This window comes from Pundamilia nyererei, unplaced genomic scaffold, assembly GCF_000239375.1.
Source record: "Pundamilia nyererei isolate P.nyererei 1_Seehausen unplaced genomic scaffold, PunNye1.0 scaffold00023, whole genome shotgun sequence".
NCBI lineage: Eukaryota > Metazoa > Chordata > Actinopteri > Cichliformes > Cichlidae > Pundamilia > Pundamilia nyererei.
In genome coordinates this window covers 3,666,038-3,683,919 of record NW_005187424.1, presented here as the reverse complement: position 1 = coordinate 3,683,919, position 17,882 = coordinate 3,666,038, and the positions used below count along the sequence as shown (strand labels likewise).

General features: G+C 39.7%; 1 protein-coding gene across 2 annotated transcripts in view; it reads left to right on the top strand.

The window, feature by feature from the left end:
- The window catches only part of tgfbr3 (transforming growth factor, beta receptor III), a 67,553-nt gene extending 50,223 nt beyond the window's left edge, over positions 1-17,330 (top strand). The window contains exons 8-17 of one of the 2 annotated variants that reach the window (XM_005727218.1): positions 377-554; positions 682-935; positions 1,692-1,841; positions 3,458-3,556; positions 4,032-4,220; positions 5,465-5,752; positions 7,196-7,316; positions 10,646-10,693; positions 11,225-11,326; positions 15,340-17,330. In XM_005727218.1, coding sequence (XP_005727275.1) covers positions 377-554; positions 682-935; positions 1,692-1,841; positions 3,458-3,556; positions 4,032-4,220; positions 5,465-5,752; positions 7,196-7,316; positions 10,646-10,693; positions 11,225-11,326; positions 15,340-15,458 — 1,548 coding nt within the window. In that variant the 3' untranslated portion in view covers positions 15,459-17,330. Of the gene's footprint in view, positions 1-376; positions 555-681; positions 936-1,691; positions 1,842-3,457; positions 3,557-4,031; positions 4,221-5,464; positions 5,753-7,195; positions 7,317-10,645; positions 10,694-11,221; positions 11,327-15,339 lie in introns of both variants that reach the window. The other variant, XM_005727217.1, reaches the window with a different exon arrangement.
- Positions 17,331-17,882: the final 552 nt, after the last annotated feature.

Sequence of the window (17,882 nt, the reverse complement as noted above, 5' to 3'; positions counted from 1 at the left end):
ATCTGTCAGAAAGCAGGTTCTCGTCAGTGTTGCTCAAGAGACTTGAATGTGTGGGAAATGGTTGTGAGAAAGAATGAGGCCTCCCTCACTGGGGGAGCAGCAGGGCAGGACGCAAATTTTTAGGAGCAAGCTAACATGTTGGTTTCTGAGCAATGATCGAGCTGCGACACGCCCATTACCTCACACTCATTCACATGATTCACACATGATTCATGCAGAATAAGTGCAGGACTGTACTTGAAGTTGAATATCTGTGATAAAACCTGAACAGTAAACCATATTTTTTTTTTTTTGTAAATCAGATTCTGTATTGGCTAACTTAAATTTCTCTTCTTGTTATTTTGAGAAAGCATCTAATGAGAGTTCTCTTCCACAGGCCTCTGATACAGTGACTGTTGGCTCACAGGCGCTAGTGTCCAAATCCCCCATGCAGCACTTGCCATCAGGGCCACAAGCCTTAATCCAGTGGGCAAGCGATCGTGGCCACAATCCAGTCACATCTTACACCAGCACTCCCGTGGCAAACCACTTCAATATCCGACTTCGAGAGCCAGGTAAGCTGAAGAAGAATCACATCCTCCATTCATGATGAAGCATAAAACTAGCGTGCAATTGTAAAAAGTTGTAGGTGTAGTTTCCTGGATGCAAAATCAGCCTCATAAGGTTACGTGTGACTTCTAGATGTCGTGGATTCTCTGGAGAGCAAATTACCTCCCGAACTCGCCATCCTGCGTGATTCTAGTCCTCTTCCTGTAGATGGAACGCCACTGCGACGATCCGGTCTGCCGTTTCCATTTCTTACAACTGGGGGCATGCCTCCGCTGGGACACCTGCCCTACGAGACCAATGAGCCCGAAATCGTTTTGAATGTTGACCTTAGTGTGCAGTGCAAAAAAGAAAGGATGGTTGTCAGCATTGACAAACAAAGTCTGCAGGTGAGTAAACAACCGGACATTCTCTGATTCTGCCCGGAGCCCAACAGGCTACAAATAATGGTTATTTTAAATATCGATGTATTCTATGCTTCTGATCAATGAGAAAGGCATTTTGTTGATTTACTTTTGCGTCTCTTTTCACACAACACAGAGTCAGTGTGACAAAATGTGACAAGAAGAGCGGAAAACAACAAAATGGAGCTCATCCAAAAAGACTAGCAGCGTCTAGACCAATTAAAAGGCTGAATGAATGTCTTCTGCAGCGATTACAAAATACTAGCATAAACCTCCATGACGCTGTGTTGTTTATTTTCAAAAAGCACGCACTGTGTGCTGAGGTTGTTACCAAATAATGATGCTGTCTTGGTCTAATGGTTACATGTGGATAATTATGGAGACAGTTGAGCCCACCTATCTGTTGTGTGGGGATAGCAAGTTTCAGATCTACAAAAGTGAAATGAGAAAAAGTAAATCACTGAAGCAGGCAGGGCTGTTTCAAGCATTTGGCGTCTGAACATAGGGACAGCTCAATCAGCCCACATCACAGAATGGAAACTGGCATAGGCTGTAATTGGGAGCTGGAGCTAGACCACCTTGTGGGATTTGTTTATTCCTGAGAACTCAAGGTTTTGCACAAGTACTTGGACTTTTTTCTCCTTTTTTTTTTTTCTTTTTACAATTCTGAAAGGTTAATAATGGAAAAGTGTTTTGATCTCCATCCATGTTTGTCTTTTTATTTCTTTTTTCTTAACTTAGGCAAGCGGGTTTACAAATGCCAGCCTCACACTTCAAGACCCACAATGCAAAGCAACAGTCAATGCCACCCACTACACTCTGGAAACTCCTTTGACTGGCTGTCAGACCACCGCATTCACCATAGAGGATAGCACGATCTACTTCAATTCTGTGAGTATATTATGTGGTGTTACAGTATAGCTGAAATTACTTGAAAATGCCCTCTCTGTATATCAGACCTCTAGTTTTTACTATAAATACAAAGATATGATTTAATTTTAAATTGAAATAAACTACAAAACACTCTTCATTTTCTAAAAAATCCCTATAATTATCTTGCTTTATTTTAACTTGTCAACTTAACGAGAAGACAATGAGAACATTTTAACAGAAAGGCTTTCAGTCAGAAAACTTTCTTTTCTACTTGTTTAAACTTTAGAAAAGATACTAGTTTTTGTTGAAATACACCCTTTACACAGTTTTAACCACGTGCCAAAGTCAAACTTTGCTTGTCTAAACAATTCCTGAGTGACTAACATGCAAATAGATGTTTGTTAGCCTAGGTTTAACATATTAAGATGTTGGGCTTGTTAAAGCATTGATATCTATGGGCAGTACAGAGCTGTGACACTCTGAAGTCAGGGAAAGATTTACCCACTGTCAGAAAGCCTTTTTGTTTTATTTTGAGGTATTTTTAGCTTTCACTTTCAGTTTAAGTACATTCAGAGAATAAATGTATTTGATTAGTTTAGAAAAAGATCATCATTTGAGCTTAAATACTCAAACACACATACTCTTTCAAAGAAAAGAAATCACATTTTAAAAAAGATCTGGCAGAAAGCTTTGAAGGCTAATTTGATTAGATTAGTTGTTAGGGTGTTGACCATGACCAGTGCTTAAATGTCAGCACTGCCATGGGAAATGCTCACTCAGAGGCTTGACACGTGTCATAAATAAATATTTTTTTAATAAAGATGTCCACTGATAGCCATGCTCTTTTTGTGTACAAATGGAAACTGGAAAAATATGGACAATATGTGCAGGGAAAATGATTACATTTCTGACTCATTTTCGTATCTAATTGTGATCACTTGCTTTTATGTGATTAAGACATCCCCAGTTATCTTCATTATTGTGGAATGCATTCATTCAGCATGTTTGTTCTAACAAGCAAGCATGAATCACTTCTACCCTGGCCTTTTAAAATCTTTTGTTCGGGGAAGTTTGGAAAAAACACTTTTTCTGTCCAGTGCAGATTAAAAACCCAGGCATAAGTCCAAGGTCATCTTTTGTGCTAGCATTTGGACGTGCAGACAACCTCTGACCTCTGGTCAAAGGAGATTAATTTTCATTGTCTGGGTTCCCACTCATCAAAGCTAATGTGTTTTGGCTGTTGTCCCCACATTGCTGTGATATGTTGATTTATTTCAGCAGTGACACCAAAGGCAGGTCAGCAAACTTCAAAACAGCTCTGTTAGTGTCATTGAGACAGTCCTCTCTCTAAAGCAGCAGACTCATCTCAGGCCCTGACATGCCACTACTCCACTGAGAAATTAGAAATATGTCCTGTCTCACTGAGGCCACAGGACATTCCCAGATTTAAGCAAGAATGTTTTGCCGACCTCTCTTAACAATTCAAATCTCCGCCTGAATGAGGCAATACTAAAGGAGTAGAAAAGGGGGGAAAAAATTGGAAAAAATCTGGTGTAAACTTTCCGTCAATTGCTGATTGTTGTGCTCAGGTTTGTCAGCGTAGGCTTAGTAACAAACTTCTTTTTGATGTGCAGGTCACTGTAAGTCATGCTGAGACCAAAGATGGGAATAGCGACCAGAGAGGGCCCGAGAGAATGCTTCCCGTGAAAACGTTCGATTCATCTACCATATTGGTAAGACTCTGGAATCATTGTGGTCCTTTTTCTGTCAGATCTGCACTTCATTGCAAGGGGAAAGTTGACAAGTTGAGACTACTGATAAACTGTATCTCTATATGCGCAACTGCAGTAAATCATGCATAGTTGGAAGAAACACCAGTTTCCTACTGCCCCTTGGGCTGCTAGTAAAGACTCTTCTGGCTGCTGCAATCTCCCCATCTTTCCATGATGTCCGTTTAATGAACTTGACCTTCCATTTTCCATTTTGAAGTTTCTCCATCTTTTCTCTGTTAGCTTAGTTTCCTTTATCTCATCCAGTCCTCGTCTCCCACTTATTGTTCTTGTTTATACATATCTCTTTTGTTCCTGGTCCGTCTTAATGTGGTCAAACAGTGACACACAGTCATGTGGAGTGAGAGTGCTTAGCCGTGGAATGTAACGTCAGAGTCCTGCTGATATTTGTTTTGGCTTTGCCTTATTCTTCAAACAGTTCAACTGCACATACACAAGCAAAACTAAGAATCAGGAAACCTCAGCTCCCAGGATTGTACAGGAACCACCAAGGCAACCGGTCAACAACATGACGTTTAACATGGAGCTGTACGACTCGCTGCCTATCAACAACCCTGCACGCCAGAATTTCTTCACCGTTTCACAAAATCAGAAAGTGTTTGTGGAGGTATGTTTTGCATTTATAATACATTACCTCTCACGCCAGAATACATGTTTGGTGTAAATGAAAACTTTTGGCAGAAAACTGCAACCATCTGCCTCCATCTGAGGCTTTAGCTTTTCCAGATTTAATCTCTTCCCGAGCCCTTCGCTCAGTAAGAGCATTGTGACTGTTTCAAGCTAAAAAGCTAATAATTTCTTTCACTTCTTGCTTTTATTATATCACAGTTCTGCATGTCATCTGGCTAAAAATATCTGTTTCACTACAGTAGTTATGCTAGTCATATAAGAGATAGCAAAGACTGAAAAGTCCTTTGAAGAGGTGATGTAGGAGGACATCAGCATGAGATGCTTCACTCACAGCATGGACACAAAGCCAGTGTGCTGTAAACACAAAGTGCTCACAGAGTGTCTTTATCCTTCCCTCTTAAGTGCATTGCATTTATTTTAGCTGAGAAATAAGTAAAACATGACTAAATATTTGTTTCTCACCTTTCAGGCAGTCGTTCTTGTTTTGTTTTGCATATCTTTACACTGGCAGCAATAAATTCATCGCAATATTTCTATTAGAAGACTTATTTAGTCTATTTTGGCTCAGCTTTGGGTTGCTGCTGACAGAATTATTTGGCACTTTAGTTGCCACCAGCTGCCTGCTAACTTTTGAACTTCTTTTTCTGTTGTGGTTAGTAAAAGGTAGGATTTGAATTTTATTTTTCCCGAACAGCTGCTGGTACAGCAAAAGTGAGCTGAAGCATAAAACCAAAACAACGCTCTAAAAGAAACCAGAAGCTCATTAGAGCTGAGGGTTATCACCATGACTGTGCTCCTTTTGTCCTGCCCAGTGTTAACACGAAAATATTGATTGTTTCAGCTTTAAATTAGCATTTTAACATCTTGTAAATTATGTTTGTTTGTATTTGTGTTTATCGTTGTTCCCAATTTTAGGACTAGGCAATAAAACACAATAATAATTTGTATTTATTGTTTCTGCGATTTTCTTAAAGAAACACAAATACAAAATGACACCTTTTCATTTTGCATGTTTTGTCCAATAAGATTACTTTGCAGACTTTCTTCAGACAACAGCAGATTAGGTTTTCTTCCAGAAATGATTATATTATAAAGTAAAGCTCACATCAGATCAGAGCAGTATTGTGTTGCTGTTCAGTTTTGTCACTTCACTTCATGAAGACTCCTGTCACGACAACTGACAAATAAAATCTGTTTTTACTTGCTTCTCATCTGCTCCAGATCACATCAACTGCATCAGATCCAGAACTGGGGTTCACCATCATATCGTGCTTCATTTCTCATGACTCCAATCCCAGCGTGTCCTCAGAGTACACACTCATTGAGACAGTTTGTCCAACAGATGCCTCCGTCACATACTATCCTCAATTCCCTGTCCATCCTACAAAGATGGATAAGAAAACCTTCAGCTTCATCTTCAACTCAACTTTCAAAGTGTCCCTGCTTTTCCTGCATTGTGAGATGTCTCTGTGCTCAAAGTCATCTCAGAGGAATCTAAATTTACCACAGGTATGCAGAATAATCTTCCCCAAAGAGCCATTGCTGTGTTTTTTTTAGTCTCCCAGAGTATCACCAGTGTTTGTTTGAGCAGCCGGGCCTGTAGGAGACCATCTTTACTCCGGCTGACCTGCGACATTCAGTGTCAGGTCTGCCCCCAAACCTAAGCGGGAACCATGCATCGATGCACAGTTTCCCAAGTGGCTGACCACTGAGCAAAATAATCATCTTTTTTTTTCTCCCTCTGTTATTTGTTCTGTCTGGTGCAAGTGCTTTCTTTTACTTTCTGTAAGTCTTACCTAAATGTTACCCCCACCCCCCCAAAAAATAAATATATATGTGTGTGTGTTCCTGTCTAGCTATCTTTGTGAGGACCGAAATCTGCATTCTACTATACTTGTGAGAACCAACAGTCACTTGTGAGGACACACTCACCGGTCCTCACAGGTTTGAAGGCTCAAAATGCGGTTTTAGTGTCAGGGTTACAATTAGGTTATGGTTAGGTATGAAAAAGAGTTTGATTTAGTTCTCTTTTGTTAAAGCTTTAGTGCACGGTCCTAGGGGCCGCTGGATCATCCATACTCTCCTTTAAAGCTCCTGATAAACTTTTCTGCTCCTCTTCTCCTTCCCTCGATGGTCCTCTTTGGTGTATACTGTACTTGTCCCATCTGACTGACTGGTCCTTATATTAAATTATTGTGTAAGAATTCACCTTTTGAGCTAATGGGGAGTGTGGTGTATATATAAAAAAAAATCCTAAAAATAAACTAAAAACATTATATTAAAACCAGAAAGGCAGACAGATTCCTCCAAAGAATTGTGGAGGGGATTTAGCCTCCACAAAACACTGAGTCTTATTGTGCTTTATTTTGTGCTCTTAAAATTAATTGTGAGGTTAATTGTTAGTCTTCAACATTCCCACATAATTTTTTGTTAGTTTTTATAAATCACACATTTATTTGCAATCTCAGTGCAAGAGGAAACTGTCTAATCCATCTGATATGAATATAATATTTTTTATATAATTATTTAATATTTTAGATATAAAAATAATTATAAGCTTATTTCTACCACTAATAGTCATGTTTTTTTTTGTTTTTTTGTTTTTTTTTGTAAGGGTTAGGGTTAGGCATTCATTTTTAATGGTAAGGGGCTAGGGAAACCATTATGTCAATGAAAGTCCTCACTAAGATAGCTGAACGGGTGTGTGTGTGTGTGTGTGTGTTTGTGTTTGTGTTTGTGTGTGTGTGTGTGTAGTATCCTGAGGCTGGCTTGTGATTGTGGTGCTAACATATTACAGTTGCCATCAGCTGTAGTGGGTGAAGATGGCAAGCTTTTCCTTACTTTGAATTCCAAATTAGTACTTTTGAGCAGATATGAGTGAATGCACTTTTGAGTTTGAGAAATATGAATGTCAAGTTATTAATTAGGTTTTTTTTTTAATTTTCTGCACAGTGTTTGCCACCCATTGAAAACTGTGATTCTCTCTCTGTGGACAATATCATGGCGATGATGATGAACAAAAAGGTCTCGACTCAACCGCTGGTTGTGGTGGATGACTTGAGCCACATACCAGGTCAGTAAAAGCAAAAGCAAACATAATTTACATCTGTTTACACCAGGAGTTCAGTTGTGCTTGGAACTGTGACACCCACAAATACGAGTATGCACAGTGAAAGAAGCACTTCTGAAGGCAGAGGAACCGCATAAAGTCGATACTTGGAGATCAGACCAAACGACGGGATCACGGTCCAACATCTGGACCTTATTAACTGTGTTGTGTGTGTATATGATTGTGTATACAGGTGCTTAGGCATACACATATGGTGTGTCTCCGTTTACATTGACATCTGTACACAAGAGTGTGTTTTTGGGTGTGTGTGTTCAAACTAGCATATGGCTGATAAAGGGGAGTGTGCTAACGCTGAGGCCCAGTTCTGCTGTGGACCAGACCATGCTGAGGGAGACATGGAAAAGAACAGTCATACGTTACTAAGATCCAGTTGTTTTCACTTAGGCCCTTCACTGTGGCCTCAGCTTTCCACTAGTGAGGGGGAAAATGAGGAGCGGTGGTCCCCTTGTTGGCTTTGAGCGCCCAATCAGAGCCTAAAGGTCCCTCGATGTTTAGTCACTTGTTGGTTCACACTCTTTATCGTAGCACCTCAGGGGGTGTGAGTACGTTTAGAAGGCAGGATGGAGACCTGAGGTAATGCCTTCACATGATATTTATTATGACCTAAACCTAAATGGACTGATATAATCAGTGCCTTTTCTCTAGCGGACTGCCAGCATTTTTCATTCTAGCATCCCCCTCTGAGCAATGACATCAACACGAGACCTGGGGTCAGTTTGAGTCATGTTTGTTGGCTTGTGATTTGATGTAAATTAGATCATTTTAATTGGTGTAAGCTACAGCCCAACCGCTATTTCACAATGGTAGAAAATAGACTGATTACTCCTTTACCTAACGAAACTTGGTTTTGGTATTGGCTTGGTCAATCTCTGTGCTACAGTATATGTGTGCTATTCAGAATAGTGTTCCATTGTGGATTTGAACCCTGTATTTTGTTCGGATGTTAATATCAGTTGTGATGAGCTCTTCATAGACCAAACAATTTATTGATTGATTGATTTCTCCCAGTTGCAGTGTATGCACTGATGGTATTTTTCAGATCCTGGTCTTACTCTTAAACATCAGTAATTTTACTAGCTTTAAAGTTCCTACTTGTCTGAGCTCTAGTGTGAGTCAGAGTTGTGCAGGATAATTCTAACCAGAAGTTTGTGGCTTTATTACATTTTAATTGGACGTCGGCCTCCAATGCTGGGCAATGATACTAAATGGTTGGAGTCACTTTTTAGCACAGACATGCCAGTGTTGATGCTGAGAATATTGGTGAACAGAGACGGTGAAATTTGAAGTAATGGCTGAGTGTTTAAGCCAAGCTAGTCCAAAGTGGTACAGGCAGGGTGCACTGCCTGCACCACTATGCCAGTGCAGCGGGTTTATTTTCCATGGAGTAAGTAAACACACTTATGCCATAAACACACTGGAAAAAAACAACCTCGAATTCAAAGAACACAAAGGCATCGCTTATGCTAGGATGGCAAACAAAATAAGCAGCCTTTTCAAGGGCCACGGTTCTGCACTGGACAACATCCCAAAAAGCTGAGTTCAATCTACAAATCAAAGGGAGCCACTTGTGGCCAACTTGGTGCATGGAAAAACATAACAGCCTCAAAGCTCTACCATCAAAATTAGATTTACTGCTTCACAACGTCAATAAATTTGATCCCTTTTTTATGGGTTCAGGAACGTTTAGAAAAACTTGAAAGGTATAATCTATCTGAGAGGCTGGCAGTGTTGGTTATATCATCACATCAGTACATGTAGTATTAATTTAGTTTAAAGTCTGCAAAGTGTAAAGGCAGAGGATAATTTTTTATATCACATTGGACTGAACAGGTTGAACTGCAGTGTTTGATATATGAACGCGTTCATCCTTTAGATAACTTTGTCTTTCTAAGTAACTGATTTCTCATAAAATATCTCATTTATTACTTTAAAACCAACTGAATGAGGCTCTCCATATGGTTTGCTGTATTCACTGGCCAGATGTCAAGAAGCTCACTTTATCATTAAAAATATCATAAAACGTATTTTTTTTAGTTCTGAAAAAGAAAGGATGAACATGAGTTAGGATTCATGCCTCAGCAGAGTATGAACAAAAGAAGAGAGTAAATCTTTGACATATGCTTGCAGATTGTACACCGCACTTTAGGCAGAGCTAGTAACCTTGTGGACCTGAGCTGGGTTAAATAACATGTTTTGAGCTACGGAGTTCAACCTTTGCATGGTTTATAAGTTTGAAACTCTTCTGTGTTGAGAGTCTTGGAGCGACAGCTCTATGACGAAAGGCCAAAGTTGAACAAAAACAAGTCATTACGCAGGAGTGCTTCTTTCCACATCAGGCAAATTTACATAAATAAATGATGTTCGTAGAGATATCAGGGCTGTTTCAAGTTTGGCAACAACATAAAGCTAGCATAAATCAAAAGTTCAACTTTGAAGCAGATGTCTGGTTCTGTTAAAAGTAGAAAACAACATTCAAGACCAATCAGATGTCCTGCAGAGAACTGTACCCTATAGACATCAAGGCAGTATTTGAAAGCACCGAGCTTTCAGCTTTGCACATGATCTCTGAGTCGAGTTAACACGAGAGCATTAAACACTCCTGTGCTTTGCTGGGTTCAGTCTGTATATTCCTCCTTTATCTTCTGCTTATGAGGCTGCATGTGTTCATGGCCTCGACATTTTTAGCATAACAAGTCACCCGGGACAGATAGCTCCAGACCGAAGGGGAGTAGGGTGGCACAGAGGACGTCCTCTGGCCATCGTCCCCTCTGAAATTAAAGTCTTCTCTGATGACCTGTCATCATCCATTACCCGAGATGAAAACTTAAAGGTGTCCTGTCCGAGAATAGCAGCCATTGTGCCCCAGGCTTGGACGTATACCAGGTTTGCCTCTTGAGTTCGCCCGTACACAAGCGCCTTTGTATTGTTTGTTAAGACGTTATTATAGCTAATTTCACTTTTGAAAGCCTTCCAGATGGCTTGAAATAAATGGGTGAGCATGATTGGTTGGAGTTAAAAGGTTCATCCGTTAGGACACTGCCGGCTTACAGAATAGCTGCTTTTTCAGCGTTTTCCTGGTTCAGATTTCTGGATCACATTCCACAGAGAATTGCTTATCAACACACTGCAGTATCAGCAATCTGCTGCTCCTGACAGGCTGACTCAGAGCATGCATTGTGCTATTTTAATGTACCATAATTCATACTGTATACTGTGCATCTGTACACGCAATAGTCAACATATATTTAAACTATTATATGTTGTTTTTGCAGATCCTACATCAGAATTATCAGAAGAGCCACGTAAGCCCTCTCCTGATGGTAAGTATTATATGATTGCATTTTATTTTGCGTATGTCCGTGTGTATATAAGTGGGTTATATGGATCCCAAAAATGAATAAACTGCATAAGATAAACCAGTAAATAATGAAGCTATATAAGGAATCATCAGCTTAGGTCACTTATTATTTCATATTGGTCCTTACCATAACAGTTGTGATGCTTGCTGGACTTTTTTCTTTCAAACTGAAGAAGGTAACTAGAATTTACCAGTAACTATGGATCTGTAGTTTGCTGATAACACAGCTAACTAGGCCAGGCAATAGTTGTTGTTTTTTTTGTTTGTTTTTTGTAAATCATGCATAGCTACTCTATTAGAGTCCAAGAATATAGGCAATAGATGCTAGGGCAGTGTGACTGGGTAAAAGGTGAACTTAGTTACGATTTCAGTTCCTAATATTTGTTTTCTTGTTTTACACATTTTAGATAATTTATATTTGTATTGTATTTGTATGTATAATACACTTGTTTAACATTAAAACCATGTTCTGTGTTGGTTTGTTGTTCAGTAGTGTATGTACTGGACACTCCTGTGGTGGTGGGCATCGCCTTTGCAGCCTTTGTCATCGGGGCTCTCTTGACCGCAGCTCTGTGGTTCATCTACGCGCACACAGGTAGGTTCTTTACCTGCCTCTCCGTGGCCCCAACTCACTTCTCCACATTAATGAAAAGATAAGATGCAAAGGAATGCCTGAGGGTCTCTGTGCCAGAAATGTGCCGCTGTGATTGCCAAACATCCTGCTGCTGACAGAGGCCTGCTCACAATAACGTATTGACTCCTCTACTGTAAATATATCCTGTTGGTCAGCAGCAAGAGCTCTTCTCTTTCCTGCCTTTGAATGTTTTGGGGGCCATGGGGTGGTCTTTCTCAGTACATTCCCAGTACAATGGCTGGAGACGAGTTGGAAATTCCCCTTGTAGGGTTTAGTGGGCGCTCACAGGAAAAGACACACAATCTGTCCATTAGATGCCAAGACCTTCCCCTTCGTCCCCAGCCCGCTGACCCTAACTGACCTATGAGAGGAAGTGAGTTCCCAGCAGCCCACTGAGTTCACCGTTGCATAGAGCTGCCCTGTTCTTCTCTGCCTTAGTTTTTAACTGACTATCTGTGAGCAGAGTGCGTTTTGCAGAAGGACTTAGGCTGTTTCACTTTAGCATTTGGTATGTAAAGTGAACGTTTTTTTAAGAGCTCACAGTTTGGCAGTGTAAATCAGTCTCCCAGGTAGTTACAACAATACAGGCACGTGTTGGGTTACAGTGCTGCAAACTGTTCCAGTCATGCTCTGTCACATTAATGAGAGTTTAGCTCTTTCTGAATATCTTTTAGACGTAAAGATCAGCTGTCAGAGTTTAGTGCCTTTATCTTTGTCACAATATTGGTATTGGCTTCTCTTCAGAAAACCACTTCACTTGTGCTTCATGGATTTTCTAGTGGGTGACCAAGAAAGAAAGACAAATCTTTACATTTGGCTGGCAGTACATATCAAAGGTGAACACGCATGAAAAACAGGGGTGGAGATAGCAGTTAGGAGGAAACATGCATGGCGATGACTTTAAGGCACAAGTTCCTTCCATTATTAAAATACACTTTTAGATGGGTGTGTTAAGCAGGATTAGTTGAAATGACCTTATATGGCAACACTTTCTGTCCCATGTAAACCCAAGAAAGTATATCCTCCAAAGCAACCACTCAAAATACCACTTGAGAGCATATTTTAAACCAATGATGAAACAAGAAAACTAAACTGAGTCTATCCCCTCAGGGTCTGAGGACCTCTCAGAAAACAGTTAGATATAGTCCTTGGAATTATATTTTGGGTTTTTCTATCTATTACGATTTGTTTCCCTACAAGGCAGTCAGCAACGTAAATGCTTTAACATCAACCTCACATTATAACCTTTGACAGTTTTCTCATTGTCTTGGCACATATATTGTAGTTGGCTTGTAGGTTGCTGGAGATTGCTGGAGCTGTTGTCACCTTGTGCAAGAATTTTGTTTTCATCCACAAAATGAAACCAACTGTTAAAACAGCCAGACACAAGGAGAAACTTCACACATTATCTGCTCTGAAATTCAGTGAGACACCGATGAGCCAAAATGTTAGGACCTCTCCTACCTAAGCAGGTCCAGTCACTTGGAGGCCTAGGATGCTGCAGGACTTTTAAATGTGTCCCGTGTAATCTGATACCCACAGCAAAACTTGCAGGTTGAAAGTTGGACCCATTCGGATCAAATTTGTTCCAGTACATCCCACACACTCTCACCAGGTCATTGTTTGTCCTTCCTCTGACCGTGAGAACACACAACAAGCCTTGCTATTTCAGAAATGCTTAAACAAGCTCATCTGGCCATATTAAATTGTCCCACTATCACTCATATCTTAAATACGTTACTAAGATAATCCGAAAACTCACTGTTTTATCTAACCTAAACCTAGACGGCCACACCAACTTTTCTAAGCTCAATCAGAGCATGACGATGACATTCTGTTGAGTCACTACTGAAACACTTTTTTCACGATTACATGATTTTTGTTGAGGCTGACTTTTGTATAAATTAGTATCAAATGAGTTCAACTCCATGATAAATACTTTATACGCCTCTTAAAATGAATTAAAATACTTTTTACTTATCACAATGTGAATGTGTCTTATACTTACTACATTCAAGACCGACGCTAATGCCATGGGCCCCTGCTTTACTTTCTGTTTAGTCCTAATTCCCAAATGTCGTCATGCTTAAAAGCTGAACAGATATGGTCAGTAAGAGACGGTTAAACATAACCATATTATCTTTGTCGCATTAGGATTTAGCTCAAAGTTGTGCTGTAAATATATAACATTTTGCAGAGCTTTGTGTTGTTTTTAGATTTCACTTTAGAGTCCAAATTTCTGCAATATTACTCCACAAGCCTTTATAAAATTATAATGGCAACGTGGTCTTATAGCCAGAGCTATGTCGTTATTTTTAATGTAGAGTTTGTATGTTCTTCCAGTCCTACGACTGGGTTTTATGTGGAAGCTCTGGTTTCTCCTGCCCTTGAAAAGCATGCTTGGCTGATTCTGGCTGTCATGGTCTGGGAAAATTCTACCTAAAGAAATTCTGAATATTAACCAGCCCAAAGATCACCTCACAGAGATCACCACAGGGATTCTGCTGTAGAAGGAGTAGGGTAGAACAAGCCTGACTGCGTCACGAGTTGAATATGAAACCGGGTTCGTTGCTAACTTTGTGCTAGCGTGCTTTCTGTGCAGGTGCATGCAAAGAGCGGATGTTGGGTGGAGAGGTTTCTGTCCTGGATGATGTTACTGTATCCTTAGCCACTACAAAGACATTGTATGTTTGAATTTTTGTATCCAAGAGATACCGGGGTCAGTGTTTTTTCCCAAACTGAAATCTAAGGCAAATTGTCCCTAAGTAGACATCTGTTACAACAACTTTCATAGAGAGTTTTCATTCACTTTATGTTTCGGTCAGATAAAAGCAGCCTTTATCTTTCCTATCTAGAAAGATAATATCAGACTTGGGAATTTAAATTTCCGCTGACAGATGAGGTGAATCCAAGTGCCTTTGTTTTGCAGCACTCTTGGTCCTGTGAGGGGAAAGACTGCTGGCAGCCCTGTTCTGGTAAACATTAGGAGAAATGTGGGGCCCGAAAAAGGGAAAGGGATGCCTGTGGATACATATGCCTGTCATATATGCAAGCATATGTATAAAACACACACGACCTCTAGTACAAACTAAACTATCGATAGAACAATCTCTCTCCAGGAGAAAATGTGTTATCTTCATTTCAGATAAGCTATAAAGCAAGCGAGGGACACACTGCAGTAATAATTGTGCCAAATACTCAAATTAAACACAGACTTGGCTTTATTTCAGAAGCTGTTCATTGTCTGTCAGAGACGGTTTTTGGAAACAAACTCAAGCACTTCTATTTTCCCTTCATTTTAGCCATTGGATCCCAAGAGTTTACGAAATGAAACGCTTATTTAGACATAGAACAATAAACCAGTCATTGGTTTGAGCTCCGGTCACAGGGCCCGTGTTGTGTTTGTTCGCCTTTATCTGCTAAAGCAAGGCTAATTGGTTCCAGACAGAAATGAACTCTGTGAACGTAGAAACATCTTCTTCTCTTTGTTTAAAATATCATCTGTCAGATAGGATGCGACCATTTGTTTCTGGTCGTTTTGAGGTGGCATCTTTAGAGGATTCGTTTTTAAAAACAGAATCTGTGGCAGATTATGGTTGAAAATGGTCAAAAATGAGGGCAGATGAAGTCCCGAGTTCTTTATACGTAAAAGTACACATTTTTTCTTAGGGATAAAAGTACATTAATCTAAATAGGAATGCTCAGATTTTATACGGGCTTCAGTGAAAGCTTTATGTCAAGTGGCAGTTATAGTAAACAGTAGGAGCTTTATGCAGCCCATTTATTCTGTGTGCAGAAGAACAATGGAGGCTCGACAGTCTTAGAGGAGTTCAATTTGTAGCTTTAACCAAATCACTTTGTAATGTTCTTGCCTAGGGTTGGCTTTTTTGTAAATTATACTCATTTTTCCTCTCTCCCTCTGGTCCAATCCCCTTTCTCCCACGGCCACACTCCCTCTTCTGCTCTACATCTAGGTGAGACAGCTGGCACACAGCCGGTCCAGAAGTCCCAGCCTGCCTCGGAGAACAGCAGTACAGGCCACAGTATCGGCAGCATGCAAAGCACGCCGTGTTCCAGCAGCAGCACCGCGTAGCCCAGCAGGATGCACTGCCAGGAAGTTCTGACGGTTCACAGGGACCGGTTTGTTATCTCCTTCCATGAAAGGAATTATTTTTGGGGACGTGACAGGACAGAAAAAAAGCATGATTACAAAAAAAAGAAAAAATAACACCTTAAGTCCTTGTGCTAAATTGGTGCCACTTTAAGTGTGTGCAGACAAATGAACTGTCTTGGTTATGTTGATGTGTGTTAGTTCTGAGACACAGCTTGGCAGCCTCATCCGAGAAACAGATGCAAGTTTATTCCAGACATTTCTTTCGAATCCAAATGCTGCTTTTTTCTGACCACAACACAGCCTTTTGTTTTGACCTTAAATGGTTTGATTGGGGCTGGTTGTGCTAAGCAGGTGTGCTCAGAGAGCAAGCCAACACAATAAGGCTGGAGTGACGTCAGTATTAGTAAGTGAGATGTTGATGGCTGGGCCGGAGCACGTTGTTTTATGACAGTGGAACCTAGAAAGTTGCAAGGAAGCAAATAAACCACTATTTTCATGCGGACAAGTGTGCAGTATGAACAAGTCATCATCTTGACACAGAGATTATGGCTTTAAAAAGGTAGTCTGGGTATGAATGTATTCAAAAGGGTAAATGCCAAAAAAATGTGAATGAAAAATGTGAAAGACATGCTGAGAAAATTCCACGTTTTCGAATTGTTTGTACTTTTTAATGGATTCAGCCACACAGGCCGGTAAAGTTTATTGATCTAATAGTATGCTTTAGTAACTCTTGGTATAGGCAAAGATTTGAGTTTTAGTTTCACTCAACTTCACAGGGGCATTATGGGTTCCCTTTTACTAGCTGTTGTTAATGGAAGACTTCAGCATTAAGAGAAATATTTGCTTATTCTTATTTGAGATGATTGACACTTCTTTTATGTCTGTGTGTGAATTATAGAGCTCTGTTCAGTTGATGAGTGGCCTAGCTTAGCATACCTGGTGGAAGTGAGTAGTTCAGGGGAGTGGTAGTCATTTCTAGGAAGACTAGTTCCGGGTAATAGGCCTAAAACACTCCGTATGTTTAAGTCATGGTGAATATAAAATACAAAATATTAGGAATCAATATTTATTTGTGACAGCAAGACTATAATTATGACATGAATAATAAATAAATTATACAGTGGGCAGGCATTGTTTTGGAACTTATTGCAGGGAGTGATTGACTCTGTTATGTGTGAGACCTTTTTAATGCTAAAGTTACAAAAATGGCCATAAATTGATTTATGTGATTTAATTTTTATATCTCTTTTATGAAATATTATTGAACATTTTACATTTTATGTAAAAATGTTGCCCAGGCTCAGTTATAGGACTGAACTATCCCTTAGGTTTGTGGATTAGTGAGCATTAAATACTCTGTCCAAAAGTTTGGAAATAGGCCCACCAAACTAAAGCTTTGGACACCGTGATGCTAGCAGCTAGGCTATTCCTTATGCTAAACCTAGCTTATCACCAACTTTTGTGTAAAGCAAAGATTTTTAAAAAAATACATGCTACTTTAGATCTTGTCTTTTTATAAAAAAAAAAAAGCAGTTAAGTTAAAATTAAAATTTGGGACATTTTTAAGCGTGGCCTTTTTGTGCTGCATATTACTGATTCTTTCTGCCGGAAGTTTGTATGCTAAGCTACGCTAGTCCGCCACTGCTTTCAGCACTATATTCAATACTGATGCAACTCATGTTAAGCAAGTGAATAAGGGTATTTCTCGAAACGTTGATTTGCTCGTTCAAGGCCTGTATATTTTTGTATATTACTGTAATTACTCGTGTGTGCAAAGTAGTTTTTTTTTTTTCTTCTTTTGAGTTTCGCTGGATCATCAGCGTGAGCTTCATTAATCAGATTTTATAATAACAGAAACTACGTTAACAGTTTTGACAGTCATGGTTTTATATGGTAATCATGGTTTGGATCCCACAGTTTTAATTATTAGATAATCAATTGCCCGTCAGACCAACAACCCCAAAACCAAAGTTATAAAGTGAAAGCAGAACATTTTTACATTTGAAAGGCTGCAAAATAAAGATTTGGTTTGTTCTCATGATAACACGAGGACTAACTTTGTCAGTTGGCTGATGAATCATTGAACTCCTTATAAGAGAGTTTTTTGTTGTCATTTTTAAGAGATCAAACATAAAGCGTTTGGTTTTCCTTTTCCCAGATGTTTTTCTATGAATCTCGGCACTGACTGTGTGTTGAACAAGCTGCAGCTGAAGCTGACTTTTACCAACATATAGTTTCCTGCCTTCTTCAAACTGCAGCACCACAATTACCCCACCGTTGATGAATGATTGCTGTATGTGTGTGGAGGACAAACTGGGCCCTTTCCCTGCTATCATTTAACTTTGTAAGCAGTAACCAGAATGTGTATCATCTTAAAGCTTTTCATTTTTTTCTCTCCTCATG